Below are 15,526 nucleotides of genomic sequence, written 5' to 3'. Positions count from 1 at the left end.
GTGACAGCAAAGTCACTTCATCTTTAGGTTTTACATTTGCCAACAAATACTACATCGTGGAATAAAGTCCATATTTTGTTACATTCAACACAAAATAACACAATTAAAATGTTCTCGCTTCATTTTTTATTCTGTTGCGCTTATATATTTTTTCTGTTATTAAAACGTCTGAATCAACGGGGCTTTATAAGAATAATTCTTAATCAAGCTAGTTTTCCTCTAGAGTTCTGCTGTAGAAAAAATGTTTCAGTGGTGTAATTGATACATTTTACCACAGGAGGGCGTTTTCAATTCAATTTTAAAAGTACGTACAATTATTATACCATAAATAAAAGGGGTCATATGTTTCATGTGGTAACGAACGATTTATTTATAACACGAAATCAATGTAAAATAATGTAATGCAAAGTTTTCCTTTGACTTGAATTAACTAGAAGTAGGTAGACATTTTTAGAAATAATTAACAGGAGTGTAATTCACATGAATTCACCACAGTTCGATCAAGACATTGGACTTTTTAAAATTACATAATGTATTTGTTTATTTTAACAAATCGGGAGGCAGAAGAACCTCGAGTACATCAGGTACGCCAAACGACCGAACTCCAGGCAGGCTCGGTAGGCACTTTTTTTCTGTCGTTTTGATTTTTCGCTCTCGTACACTCTTAAAATGGATGTGTTAAAAACAACACAACCTGTGTTATATCTTAACACACCTGTGTGTCTAGTTAAGGACAACACATTTTGTGTTACTTTTAACTCAACCAGTGTGTTATTGTTCTTAACACAGGGAGTGTGATTTCATTAAGTTTGCACTTTGAATTAGATTAAAATGTAGCAACTGACAAAATATTGTGTTTATAAGTTTTATTTACACTGGTGCACTCTTATAAAATGATTTTGTAAATAACACAACCTGTAAAAAGAGATGTTAAAAATGACACAGGCTGTGTAGATTTTAACACATGTAGTGTGTGTGCTTAGGGACAACACATTTTGTGTAGATTTTAACACATGTTGTGTAGATTTTAACACATGTAGTGTGTGTGCTCAGGGACAACACATTTTGTGTAGATTTTAACACATGTTGTGTAGATTTTAACCCGTTTTGTAGATTTTAACACATTTAGTGTGTTTGCTCAAGGACAACACATGTTGTGTCAAATTTAACACACAACCTGTGTTGTTTCTTTACACATCTCTGTGTTTATAAGGATTACACATTTTGTGTTACGTTTAACACAACTAATGTGTTAGACAGCAGTGTGTTGTTGAAACCTTTTACACACTAATGTGTTATAGTAACACAACTTGTGTCAGATATGCGTCACATGTGACTGTAGTCGGAGAGTATTTGCCAGAGTTAATTCCCGTGTGCTTACAAAAGTGTTTGGATGAACACTGACACGTATTGGTAACTTGTGTTTATGTAGTCCAGTGATGTTTAATAGAGTTTGTTTGAACATTTGGATGTTTTAAACATCATTAATCTACATAGACAAGCTCTTATTGAGAATTAACAGAGGTTTGATGTTTCATTTCAGTTTTATTTCAAGTCACCAGAATCGTGATTAATGGCTCCTTTATTTGGGCTCTTGACCCTTTACTCTTGTTTTAGTGTTTCTCTGCTGTAACTGTATTTTAATAAAATACATCTGTTATGGTGACAGAAAATATGATCAGAAGGTTCTTGATGATGTCATAATCAGCAAGTTATGATCAAGTTTTTGAGTATATGGATGGTGTGCTTTATTTTAATGATGTATTGTTAGTTCTTAAGGTTTAGTGAAACTACATCCAGCAATCAAAAAGTGCAGAATGACAAAAAAAAGTTTAAAGCTACAGCAGAAACCAGTCAAACACAGATATCAAGAATCAGCGTATGGATCTCAATAATGGTGACAAACGAAAAGTTCCATGCCGCAATGCATGCTGGGACTTATGGATGAGCTTTATACTAGAGGCATGAAGCCTTGACGCCATTGTTGAGAGTCATATGCTGATTCTTGATGTCTGTATTTGACTAGTTTCTGCTGCAGCTTTAAACTTTCTCTAAACATATTTTTTTAAAAATTATAGCATAAGGTAGCATACACCATAATATCATTTAAACACTGAGTATCTGTAATCAAATATAAGTGATCAAATATAAGTTATCTCTTAAACATTAAACTTCTCTTGCTATGTTAAAAAACATCATGTTGAAAAATGATCATTTAATGATCTTTTTCCTCAAGATAATTTCAACTGTTTCAGATGTGCAATATAAATACACAGAAACAGCAAACAGAGAAACGAATGATAAAGAGTGAAGGGTCAAGAGCCCAAATAAAGCTGCTACTAATCACGATTCTGGTGACATCAAAACAAACATTCAATGAATCGTCAACACAAAACCTGGTAATTCTCAATAAGTGTTTCTGTAGACGTCTGACAGAAATAAATTGTTTGTTATAATAAATTAGTTATTAATAACAAGTGAAATCAGCATTTGAAAAAAAACATTGAAACCGAGGCATGATGTGATTGGCTGCCAAAAACACTCATTAATCTGAAGTTTTTTTATGAATTAAGATTTTATTTATTTATTGTAATGTATTGTTTCATTTATTTTAGAGCTTGTTATGGGATACCATAGAAAATATACTACCTCTAATTAGGTTCTTAAACACAAACTTCCCTCCACCCATTAAAATTCTATCCAGTTACATTTTAACACACATTGTGTGTTAAAAACTACACAACTTGTGTCAAAATACCATCAACACATGATGCGTGTTGTTTTTTAACACATCTCTTTTTATGGGTATACCGGTATACCGGCCAGGGTCCAAGAATATCACGCCCAACGCGTTCTCTCGTATTTTTGATCAATCCGAACTCCCGTTTACTCCCGAGTGCATTCTACCTGAGAGACTAATAGTCTCTTTACTCACATGGGAGTTGACTGATCTTACAGGGAACTGACCCCAGACAGGGGTGTTTCAGGTTGAAAAGTTAAAAAGTTTTTGGCTCAAGTTAAAGATTTACTGAGTCCACATGTCAAGCAAACAAGACAGTCTGCTTTTACCCACAGGTCAACGTCTGTCGTTTGTTGGAACGATGGTTTCGGGAAACAGATTCGAACGAAGGATCTTGTCCATATTTGGCCACCGATGCTTTCAGAAAACACACCCTGAATAGTTTTGGTTCCCGTATTAGCTCTAGCTCTATAAAACGTCCCAACAGAGTTTTCCTGACCATCAAATACACAGCTCACACATTCTCACACTCTCAGAAATACTCAGAGGACACACTTGAGCTTGTGAGTTATAAAGTTGAGTGAAGGTTCGTGTTCTCCGACTGCCGGTGTTTGAAGACTGATCACTGATACAGTAGACACGTGAGTACATTTTCACACTTTTTCATTCACCATTAATAATATTTAATGTATGACAGTTTTAAAAATGAAAGAAAAGCAACACAACCTCAGTCTGTGATTAATTGTTTCCTGATTGATTGTTTCTCAGTGAAAGTAATGAAGTCTGCCCTGATATATCTGCTCTGACACTGTCAGGGTTTTTAGAGGCACTTCAAGAATCTTTAGGACTTCAGTTAGACTTTCCTAAATGTCACACATCACAGTATATAGGGCTGGGAGATATATCGCACGATATTGTTATGCGCATCTAATCAGTAAAGCCGGTTCCTTGATTAGCAGTAAATCACCTTCACCTGCTTTCAGATGGACCGGCATTTACTACAAAGAGCCGTAGTTCACTGACAAGCTGAGCCATATCGCGTTAATATCGAGGACGTAGTCTGGCGTAGCCAGACCTTCAGACTGACGGCTGAAGGTCTGGAATTCATAGCAGCTTTCTTTGGCCAAGGCCCGCCCATAAGGCCGTTTGACCGACATGTCAAACAACCAATTACAGTTCGTTTCGTTCAGTGTCACGTTTCGGGGCGTGGAAATGTCCCCACAACAACAGACCGGCGTGCAACAAGTCAGTCAGCACAGTCACCGGAGGCGCTCGTTAACAACGCTCCGCGTTATTAAATTCACCCACGAACTCGCGCTCATGTCCATCTTATGCCCGCTTTGTCACACGGCCAGTTCAACCTCGTATAAATCAGGTTATGAGTGTAAATCACGTGCCCGCCCACGAGCGCTCACTCTTAACAGGCACCCGGCGCTGCTCGTGCGTTCATAAAGCGCTCCCCGTTCACAATAACCGGGTCGTCTCCAGCTGTAGCTGTCAGCGAGCCGCCGCACATTGAATACTCACATGAGTCAGGCTGCGAATATAAGTTACGCACCTGCCCCAGTGCGCTCACGGTCACGGCTACTAAATAAACGCCTCACCTCCGGAGCCGCGCACTCCCTACATTCCCTTTAGCCTTTAGCACATCTAGTGGATGCATAACGCAAACCCAGTCAAACATTTGACTCTGCAGTATCTTATGCGCCTTATAATCCAGTGCGCCCTATATATGAATACTGAATCGGCCAGCTGAGATGTCAGCGTCTGTTGTTTCATGTTTGCCCACAAACGCGGCTGATATACCCTTCACAATTAAGTACTTCACTTGATCTTCCATAATAGATAGGAGGGGACAACTACGTTTAGCTGATCTTGATAAATGCTCATTGTCACTCATATAAACACAACAGTTTTTCTCTGCAATCACACGTCTGCGCTTTGTTTCCCGGCGGACCGAAAATAAACCCGACACTGACGGCCCCCGGAAATCCAATAAAATTCAACCAATCAGATGACGACTTCGACATTCCTGAAGTGTTTCCAGTTAAGTGTACCATATGCATCAGACGTTTAGCCAACGTTCCGTGGGCGTGACGTCTGAGGCTGAGACTATCGAGGACGTATTGCCTGCGATATTTAATGCGATATGGCTCAGCTGGTCGGTTAATTACGGCTCTTCCTCACGACAAAATCTCCCGTGTTAAACTAACACACCTGGGGGTGTATATGAGTCCACTCCACACTCAAGAGTGTTAAAGTTAATGAGATAATTAAGTGATTAAATGAGTGATTATTGAGCATTATTGAAGTCACCTAAAGCAGAATCACAAGGAAAAAAATCTAAAATTGTAAGCCACCGTTATGGAGATTATAAACTTCGTATTTGAATTTGCTGTTGCATCTGAGTTTTACCTGTCAGATGAACAAATATAAACAATTACAAAATGATGTTGGTTACATAATGATATCATCATTCAATATTTATTTATGTCTATAATTTATTTTGTTGATTAGTGTATAACTGAGATTCTGCATAAATATCCAGAATGTTAAATATAATTGACGGATTTCTCAAAAGTTGTTTAAAAAAAAAAATTCCTTTAGGCACACACAGACCTCAAGATTCAGTCAATGCTTCACAACAACGGTGACGAGTAGAATATTCAATTAGGAAAAGTAAATTACATAGACAATTCAGATCATAATTTATTCAAACCGCAATGCATGATTGGAGCCATTAATGAGTTGTGATTGGTGGATTAATTTTGTCACCACACAATTGAGATACACAGGCTGATTATTGATATCTGTGTTTCTAAATAAAGATGAGAGAGATTTGATCAGAACATATATTAAAAATTTTAGTTTAAACCGTTTTATGTCAAAACATAATCAACACTATCAGATCACAGATGTCTTATTTGCCTGCTATTTTATCAATAACGGCAGACAAACAAAATTTAAAGTGAAAATAAAAGTGTCAAGAGCCCAACTAAAGCAAACACTGATCTCCATAACGGTGGCTTACAATTTGTGATTTTGTCCTTCAGCGATTCTGCTTGTGATCATCAGGTGTCTTCAATAATGCTCAATCATCACTAAATTAATCACTTAATTATCTCATTAACTTTAACACTCTTGAGTGTTAATTTAACACTCATATCGTCCATTTGAAAGCAGGTGAAGGTGATTTACTACTAATCAAGGAACCGGCTTTACTGATTAGATGCGCATAACAATATCGTGCGATATATCGCCCAGCCCTACATTAATAGCCATCCTCGTCGCCAAAGATGTGGTAGTTTGTCAAGTATTTAGACACGAGCCGAGAGACATGGGGTGCTTCTCATTTCTTATTTGTGCATCCTCGTTTCCTTTCCTTGTTTCCTTTCCTTGCGTCTCAGCTCCACCCCCTTAGGAAAGGAGGACAGAGGAATCGAATAAAATCTTTTTTATATACATTGGAATACTTGATCACTCGAGCGTCACTCCACAGTGTCATCAGCAGCGCTAAAAGGATCTGCCCTATGTTGTTGAAGTTTGGTAATTCATAATAAATAATAATAAAGATAGGCTATACTGTTGAAATATCTGAGATGTGTGGTTTATATAAACTGCAAAGGTAAAGTATAAATTAAAATGATTGTGACCGATGTGAAGGGGGAGGAGAATTGACACGTGCGTCACGTTTAGTCAGTATAACAGTTCCGCGTAGGATGCACCTGTGTATCCTCGCTTATGACTCCTCAGGAAGCCTCCTATCTCCTCGATCCTCGACTCCTCACGGTGCAATTAGAGAATTGAGATGTCCTTCAAGATGGCTGAGCTCGATCGGTTTCCGGGTCATAGGAGGGAGGACGGAGGAGCGAGGAGACGAGCAGGGATATTGAGAAGCACCCATTGAGAAGCACCCATGTAATCCACTGTATTCAACTTTATTCTTCTTCTTTCTTTTCTTCCACAATCTCACCCTGTCTCCTCACTAGCGCCCTCAGTGTTCGCTAACAGTTATTAACAGGCCCCATAAGTTTGAGCTAAAAAAAAATTTAAATAAATATATTCATTATGACAACTACTTGGCAAATTTTCAGTGTTCTACCTATCATACAATTGGCTGGACAACAAAAAAAATTTAAAGTCATTTTTCTCAGTTTCACACTCTGGTGAGTTAAGGTCTTTTGCCTTTGAAGGGCAGTATAGTATAGTGACTAAATACAGGAGTGCTGAGAGAGAAAAAATCTCGCTCATATGTGACCGTGGCTAATTTAAAGAGTGTGGGGGAAAATAGATAAAAACTTTTTTTTGTTATTATCCTGTGTTGCAGGTTAAGGTAAAATGGCAGGTATTATTCCCAGGCACCAAACAAAAGGTGTTGATATCTGTGGATCAAAGGATTACTACTATATAATCCGCTCTGATCTCGGCTGCTATATGAAGGCAAAGGATTTCAACAAAGGGTCAGACCTCAGTATCCATGATCTGCACCCCTCCTGCCAACATGGAGAACATTACTTGGCTGACGAAAATAAGTTTTACATCATTAAGGGTGATGAATACCGCAGAGTCACTGACCTGACAGAAGACACTGATTCTAAAGTCTACACACTTCATCCCAACTGTCGGGGTGGAGACCATTACCTGTCAGCCATGGGCTGGTTTTACATCATCTTCCAGAGAGAGTACAGAGGAGAGTACAGAAGAACAACAGACCTGAGTAAAGACTCACGTTCTGATGAATTTCCCCTTCATCTCAATTGCAGAATTGGTCTCTATTACTGGGGTGAGCCAAAACACTTCTACTTCCTCAAGCCATCCACAGATTGGGGAGTTGAATACTATAAAGGGACCGACTTCAACAAAGATAAGTGCACTGCTGTCTTATCCGTTCACCCCAATGTCCTGAACTTCCTGCCCGGCGGGCTGTCCATAAGCAACGGCCCAGCGTTCAGCAAGTGGGTGAAAATTAAAACCGTTAGTAATTACAGTCCCACACCAGTGACATGGCAAAAGAAAATTACTAAAAAGGTTGGATACAATAAGGAGAAGATGTCCCAGATCACACACAACTGGAAGATAGAAACGTCAGCCTCGATCTCATCTGGAACTCTCGCAGGGTTAATTTCACAGTATCAATTCTCTGTATCGGGACTATACGAAGGTTCAAGTGTGAACACTGAGAATGAACACTGGACAGAAGAGACTGTAGAGGAAGAGCAACTATCATTTGAGCTGAAGCCAAAGGAGCGTCTATATCTGTGGCAGTTACAGCTGGGTCTCGGATCAGAACCGGTGTTGTTCTGCCGGGATTTGAAGATCACCGATCAGCCGGACCCTCCGACTGAAGTCCCTGCAGCGCTAAGTAAATACCGTACATACTAAATACATCAACTCAGACTTCTTAAGCAATTATTCATATATCTGCTGGCTGCAAGCATTGGTTTGAAAACAGGCAGAGAGGAGGCTGGTACTGTATAGCCGATATATATATATATATATATATATATATATATATATACAGTATATATATATATGTCTATAGTAGACATATATATGTCTATTACAGTATGAAATACAATATTATTCAACTCGATTCAATTTTCCCAGTTATTTTGCTTTATTTCCAGATTCAATCATCGACTCTTTCTTTCGCACTAGAGCTCGTTCACACATACACACTCTTCAAACACTATGCTTTAAATTTCTTGACAAACTGAAAGATGTAAATGACATTTGTATGTATTATAAATAAAATATATAGATTGTACTGAATGTCAGCTTGCTTATTCTGCTCAAGATCAGGATTAATTCAGTCCACATGTCATGCAAACAAGAAACTCTTCTTCTTACCACATAAGACCTGTCGTTCAAACACACAACTTTGCATTGTGGATGTTCGTTAGAACTATAATTTCGGGGAAACACAGACTCATTGAACTGCTATTATGCAACTAACAATGCTTTTGGGAAACACACAACGAATATTTGCAAACAGAAATGCAAAGTTGTGTACCTGTTTCTGGAAAAACAGCACTGTGAATATACAGGAATTAAACAACCTCATACTCATTTCATTTTATTGTTTATTTTTTACAGGGCCAATGCACAATTAAAAGTAATTGCACCAGAATTAGCTAATAGCTAGTTTACATTTGCTGTCCCTGGGCAGGTAAACAAATAAAATAACATACATTACATATACCACATAAAACATCACAATACATGTAGTATATAAAATTTAATACCAGAATATAAGACAAATAATGTACAATGCAGTCATTAGTGGTTGCAGATCTGTTGTGCTAGTAGCCAGTGCTTGAGCTTATTTTTAAAACTTGAGTAGCTATTCAGGCTTCGAATGTTTGTAGGTAGGGAATTCCACAACCCCACTACTCTAACTGAAAAAGCTTTTTGCCCAAAGGCTGTTTTTCTGTACTGCGGTACCAGATCTCCCCTGGTAGATGCTCTAGTCCTACCTGCACTTCCATTATGGGTCACACATCCCTGATGAGGGGGTGGAGCAAGATTATGGATAATTTTGTACATCAGGCACACATCAGTATAAAACACAAAATTATTCATACTTAAAAAACGTAACCTTTGCAAAATAGTACAATGATGGTAGTCCCTTGTTCCCTTTCGGAACTCCAACGTGTCGTGGGGGAGTTCCCTGACAAATTGGGATCACGCTAGAGAGCCTAATTACCTCTGATAGAATTAAAAACGAGCCAATAAAAATTGGCATGCAATCTTTGCATTCCGCGAGCCGCCTACCCAGGTGAAAAGGAAATATATTTAAATTGTACTTATTTTGATATACTTAATGTATTTTAAGTGTACCATATTAAATATGTATTAAATGTGCTAAATTGAAACAACTTGAAGTATATTAAGTGTACTTTAATATGTATTTAAGTTCAATTTTAAGGTAATAGTAATATATTTTATTATACTAAATTGTGCTAAAATGGAACCATTTTAAGTACATTTAATGTAATATAATAGCACTTAGCCTATTTAAAGTGTATTTTAATACACTTTAAATCGACTTTAGAAATACAGCATTAGTATATTTTTAGCTTCACATTAATGCGTTCTAAGTATATTTTAAATATAATTTCAGCTTATTAATAATGTATTAGTAGAACACTATAGGACCCACTATTAACATATTAAAAATATATTTTTTCCAAAAACCATTTAATATAAAAATAATATATTTTAATGTATTAAAAATACAGTTAAACATTTTAATTCAACAAAACCCAGTAAAAAAAATATTTCTACAAAACACACAAACACTCTTTGAAAGATAAACTTTAATGCACTACATCAGTAAAGCATTATGAAAACTAAACAAAATACATTAACATAAAATACATTGATTTGCAGAGGTATTAAAAATAAATAAATAAACTAACTGAAATGAGTAGTTCACTTTAAAAAAAAAAAAAAACTTTTGCTGATAATTTACTCACCCCTATGTCTTCCAAGATGTCCATGTCTTTCTTTCTTCAGTCGAAAAGGAATTGAGGTTTTTGATGAAAACATTCCAGGATTTTTCTCCATGATGGACTTCACTGGGAACCAAACGGTTCAAGGTCCAATTGCTAACAGTCAATTTGTCGTGAAAGCATGAGAATTGGCTCAATTGCGAGAGTCTCGTGCTGAATGCTTGAGAGTTGGCAGCTCTGACAAATCTTTTTTCGAGTCAATTAATTCATTTCGTTTGTTGAATGAACCTAATGACTCGGAAAAAGATTTGTTAATTTTGATGAACGAGTTCGAATAGGAGAGTCATGAACATGCAGAACAGAGCAAGGCGACCATTTGAGCGTATAAAACTTAAACGTTGTTTTTTTTTTTTAAATGACCGATCGTTTCGCTTGATAAGACCCTTATTCATCGTCTGGTGTCGTTTAAAGGAAAACTCCACCGTTTTTTGAAATATGGCTTATTCACATTCTTTCCTACATTTAGATATGTGTGCAAATGCATTTTTGTCTCAGTGCACGCATTGTTTTAGTTTGACAGGGTCGGCGCTAGCTTAGCTTAGCACAATGAATGGATTCCTTTGTTGCCAGCTAGCATGTCCTGAGTAAAAGTGATTAAAAAAATAAACAAACCCACGTAATTACTTCTTGTTCCCTGCGTATTCACAACGAGTACAAATAGCGACGCAGATTAACACTAGGCGATTTCTTAGGCAGATATTGACTTGGGACTATATTAGGGGGAAGCACAGGCGAATCACTGCTGCTAAGGCGAATCACTGCTACTTGGGCGCAGAGACGTCACGCGCAACACATGAAATCCCACGACTTCCGTAAACATACGTACCGGCTTGAATAGTAGCTACCTGACTATTTTCCTTACAGTACATGACTGGCGATGAACATGGCTGATTTTGTGAGAGACGAAGAGGGAGACTTCTCAGACAGTCAAGAGCCAGAGCCATAACGTTACCTATTTGAACCAGAGTTTTCAGAAGAGGAGCTGCGCGTGCTTTAGAAATAGACCGAGAGGAGGAGGATGCTGCTGTAACCTTTATATTTGCTATGCAAGTTCATTATTTTATTTTATTTTATTTTATTTCATAAGAAACAGATGTTAAACAATAATAATCTGAGTATTTTAAACATCTTTATTTGTTTCATACAAAGTTAAATATATGTATGTCAAAGGGTTATTTTGTGCTCCTGCCCCTTTAAGGCAGAGCGTGCTGGGAGAAAAAAAAAATGAAGTGAAGTGAGTTGAGTTAGGCGACTGTTCATGCTGTTATGCCGATGCTTCTGATTAAAGAAGAAATGTGAACTTTCACCATTGTAACCCGTGTTTCATTAACGTTAACCACGACGAAGAGACTGGAGTAAAGAAATAAGGGTTACAGACTGGTGGCAGCGGTTTCAAGTTCAAGAGTTTCTGGAAGTTTCACGGCAGTGGCATTTAACTACGACGGCACATTTCTAATGCACCGTGAAGTGAAGCGTAGTGGTGGTCAGTGGACTTTGAGGATACATTTAGTCTGTTTAAAAGTGACCATTTAATCACGCGCTCCGTTCGAAGTTTAACAGTGTCTTATCGACGAGAAAATGTCTACCGATTCTCGCGTGCTTCACGCGCGCGCGTCGTCTCCCAACGGAAGCGATGATGATGACGAATTGGACAGCACAACTCGGCGTACAGAGAACGCAGCTTCGTCTAATCACACAACAAAAGTACTGCACTTCAAAGTCGATCTTCCACCATGTTTCCATGGGGACGGTAAGGATAAAGACAGTTTTTCCTTATGGAAAGCCCGACTAGAGCTTGCTGTTAAAGCTTGTGCTGATGCACAGACACAAGATTTGGCTGCCATTTTGCCTACACGGTTGAGTGGAGATGCTTTAGCTTTTTGGCTCTCCTTGTCTCCTACGATACAACAAAACTATGAACAGTGTGTTGCTGCGTTAAATGACGTTTTTGGACGGAAACAATTTTTGCTGCATTTTCAGACTTTTGTGAATGCCAGACCACGTATGCCCAAAGAGCCTTTGGAAGTATTTGCAGCTGAGATTACACGACTGGTTTTGGAAGCATTTCCAAATTATGGTGAGCCTGCCATTGCTATGGAAAGATTTAGACGGTTCATAGCTGGTCTTGACCCTGTTCTCCAAGCAAAATGTCATGAGCATGGCGCTACTAAACTAGAGGAAGCATTAGCAATTGCTTGTAAGTGGGAACGAGCACAGGAAGTTCTCAGGCTTGCCCCTATTTCCCATCTCAGTCACAAAACTAGCCTGACACTAAATTCATCAGCAACTTCACCCAGTGGGGAATCACTTTCTGCTATGGTGTCCACAAAGACAGCATCATCTGGGGACATTTCATCAGAAATAATGACTGCGGTAAAGCAACTAACTGCTGATGTTAAGACTCTCAGGATGGAAGTTAGTCAATTGAAAAGACAACAGGAGCCCAGTTTTCAACATGCTTCCTCCAGACAGAGAGGCTACTCACCTGAACGTGGTAGAGATAAACATCGTTACTCTCCGCTCTCATCCCCAAGGAGATACCAATCGTCACCTGCATCATCTCCATATCGTCATGAGGAGCCTTACTCCTCCACTCATAGAGACGGCAACAGACATCAAGGGTATCGAGAACGCTACATCAGCCCATCTTCACATCACCGGGATCGCTACGTTAGCCCGCCTCCACAGCAGCGTGATCGTTACATCAGCCCGTCTCCACATCGCAGAGAACATCACATCAGCCCGTCGCCATATTATCGTGAACGCCACGTCAGCCCGTCTTCACATCATCGAGATCGTCGGGCCAGCCTGCCTCCACATTATGGTGCTCAACATGCCAGCCCGACTTCTCGTCATCATAGCCAAGATAATGGCCCGACATCTGATCATCGCTTACATCACACCTCTCGTCAGCAGGATCGTCATGTGACAGAATTGTCCTCCAGCAGATTTTCTGGGGAGAGATTTGGCACACGATCTTCTAGTGACCATCTACCCTCGTCTGGTGATCATCATGTCAGTTTCGATGATGGGGATACTGATCTGCAGGGAAACGTCTTAGCAGGTACTATGGGCCAAGTATCTGCTGAGTCTATGAGTGGGCCCAAACAAACTGAACTGGCAACTACTGTCACTCCCACACCTTATGTCTTTGCTGTCATTGAGAACATTGCTGTACAAGCATTTGTTGACACAGGCTCAGAAATATCCTTGATTAGCGAAACAATGAGAATGTCGATTCCCTCTCTAATGAAAAAGCCTATTCAGAAATCTTTTCTACTGGCAAAGTCAGTGACTGGTGACTATCTCGACACTCTTGGGATGTTGCCTATTAGTATTAGGCTAGGTGAGGAAGTGTTCACCCATAATGTCCAGGTGGTTAGAAATGCTGCACAGCCTGTTATCCTGGGGTGGGATTTTCTTAGCAAACATCACGCTGAAATTGATCTCAGGGAGAATCATTTAAAATTGTGGAACTGGACTGTTCCTCTCTTGTGTTCACAGCATATAGCTCCCCTTAGGTGCAGTGCTGTGACACTAGAGCCCATTGTGATTCCAGCCAGGTCACAGATGAACGTTTTGGCAAGGATTCAGCCCAATATTGGGGAAAAAGAGTTCACATGCAATTATGATGGAATTTTAGACCCCGAAATTCAAACAGTACCAGGTCTTTTTGTAGCACGTACAGTGGCCTCTGTAAGAGCAGGCGTGACTTGTGTTCGAGCTATGAATCCGACGTGTGAGGATTTTCATGTTCCCTGTGGCACGAGGCTAGGTGATTTCCATTCTTTAGTCTCTCAACCAGGTGAAGAATATACAATGTTGGAACCCACAGTAGCTCAGATACAGACAAAAATTGAACCTTGCCCAAAACCCAAGGTAGACCTTGGTCAATCTGCATTGGACAGAGAACAACAGACTCAGCTAGAGGCTATGATTTTCAAATATGCAGATATCTTCAGTGCAAATGATTATGACTATGGTCATACAGATTTGGTCACGCATACCATCCGTACTGGGGATGCACAGCCCATCAAGCAGAGGGCTTATAGAACATCACCACACATGCGAGCTGAGATAGACAGGCAAGTTCAGCAGCTCCTTTCTCATGACGTCATCGAAGAAAGTTGTAGTCCCTGGGCTTCCCCTGTCGTCTTAGTAAAAAAGAAAGATGGCAGTTACAGGTTCTGCATTGATTTCAGGAAGCTTAATGCAGTTACTGTAAAAGACTCGTACCCTTTACCCCGACCATCAGACGCTCTAGACAGCTTGTCAGGAGCATGTTGGTTTAGTACAATGGATTTGTCAAGTGGATACTGGCAAGTTGAGCTAGACTCTGATGATAGGGAGAAAACGGCATTTAGTACAGGCAGTGCTTTATACCAATTCAAGGTAATGCCAATGGGTCTTACGAATGCCCCTCCAACTTTCCAACGACTGATGGAGCTGGTGCTTCGGGGTCTTAATTGGAAAGTTTGTCTTGTTTACCTGGATGATGTCTTGGTGTTCAGTCGGACTTTCAATGAACATCTTACCAGTCTTGAGGAGGTTTTCAGTCGATTTCGTTCGGCAGGTCTAAAATTGAAGGGTAGTAAGTGCCATTTTGCTCGCAGTGAAGTGTCTTATTTGGGTCATGTTGTATCTAGTCAGGGTCTCCGGCCAGATGAAAAGAACCTGGACAAGGTCCGGTCATGGCCTACCCCCAGGACTGTCACAGAGGTGAGAGCATTTGTTGGTCTTTGCTCCTATTATAGAAGGTTTGTCAGGAATTTTGCTATAATAGCCACACCCCTTCATGCTCTAACCCAAAAGGGTGCTGTCTTTAAGTGGTCGACTGAATGTGAGGATGCGTTTAGATCACTGATACATGCCCTCACTAATCCTCCCATCGTAGCTCACCCTATATTCACACAGCCTTTTCTACTCTACACTGATGCTTCTCATGATTGTGTAGGTTCAGTGCTTGCTCAGATGCAGGAGGGGAAGGAACGAGTAATTGCGTATGCTAGTCATACTTTGACTCCTTCTGAAAAGAAATGGTCAACCTATGACCGTGAGCTTTGGGCTGTGGTGTGGTCTGTCCGACATTTCAGACATTTCTTGTCAGGAGCCCCATTCAAAATTATTACCGACCACAAACCCTTGTTGTATCTGAAAAAGGCAGCAGTTGACAATGACCCAACAGGGAGAAGAGCACGTTGGATACTTGAATTGGATGTGTATGACTTTACCATTTTACACAGAGAAGGAAAGCAGCATAGTAATGCTGATT

The 15,526-nt window shown here is 39.5% G+C and overlaps 1 protein-coding gene across 1 annotated transcript; it reads left to right on the top strand.

Annotated features, from left to right (window-relative positions):
• Positions 1–582: 582 nt before the first annotated feature.
• On the top strand, positions 583–8,501 carry LOC148978797 (uncharacterized). Its single transcript, XM_089130787.1, has 3 exons — positions 583–617; positions 3,076–3,381; positions 7,068–8,501. The coding sequence occupies exon 3, from the start codon at positions 7,079–7,081 to the stop codon at positions 8,120–8,122; it is 1,044 nt and encodes a 347-aa protein (XP_088986913.1). The 5' UTR covers positions 583–617; positions 3,076–3,381; positions 7,068–7,078; the 3' UTR covers positions 8,123–8,501.
• Positions 8,502–15,526: the final 7,025 nt, after the last annotated feature.

This window comes from Pimephales promelas, chromosome 5 (genome assembly GCF_988280905.1).
Source record: "Pimephales promelas chromosome 5, fPimPro1.hap1.1, whole genome shotgun sequence".
NCBI classification, from domain to species: Eukaryota; Metazoa; Chordata; class Actinopteri; order Cypriniformes; family Leuciscidae; genus Pimephales; species Pimephales promelas.
The sequence above is the reverse complement of the archived record's forward strand: the minus strand, read 5'-3'. Positions and strand labels throughout refer to the sequence as shown.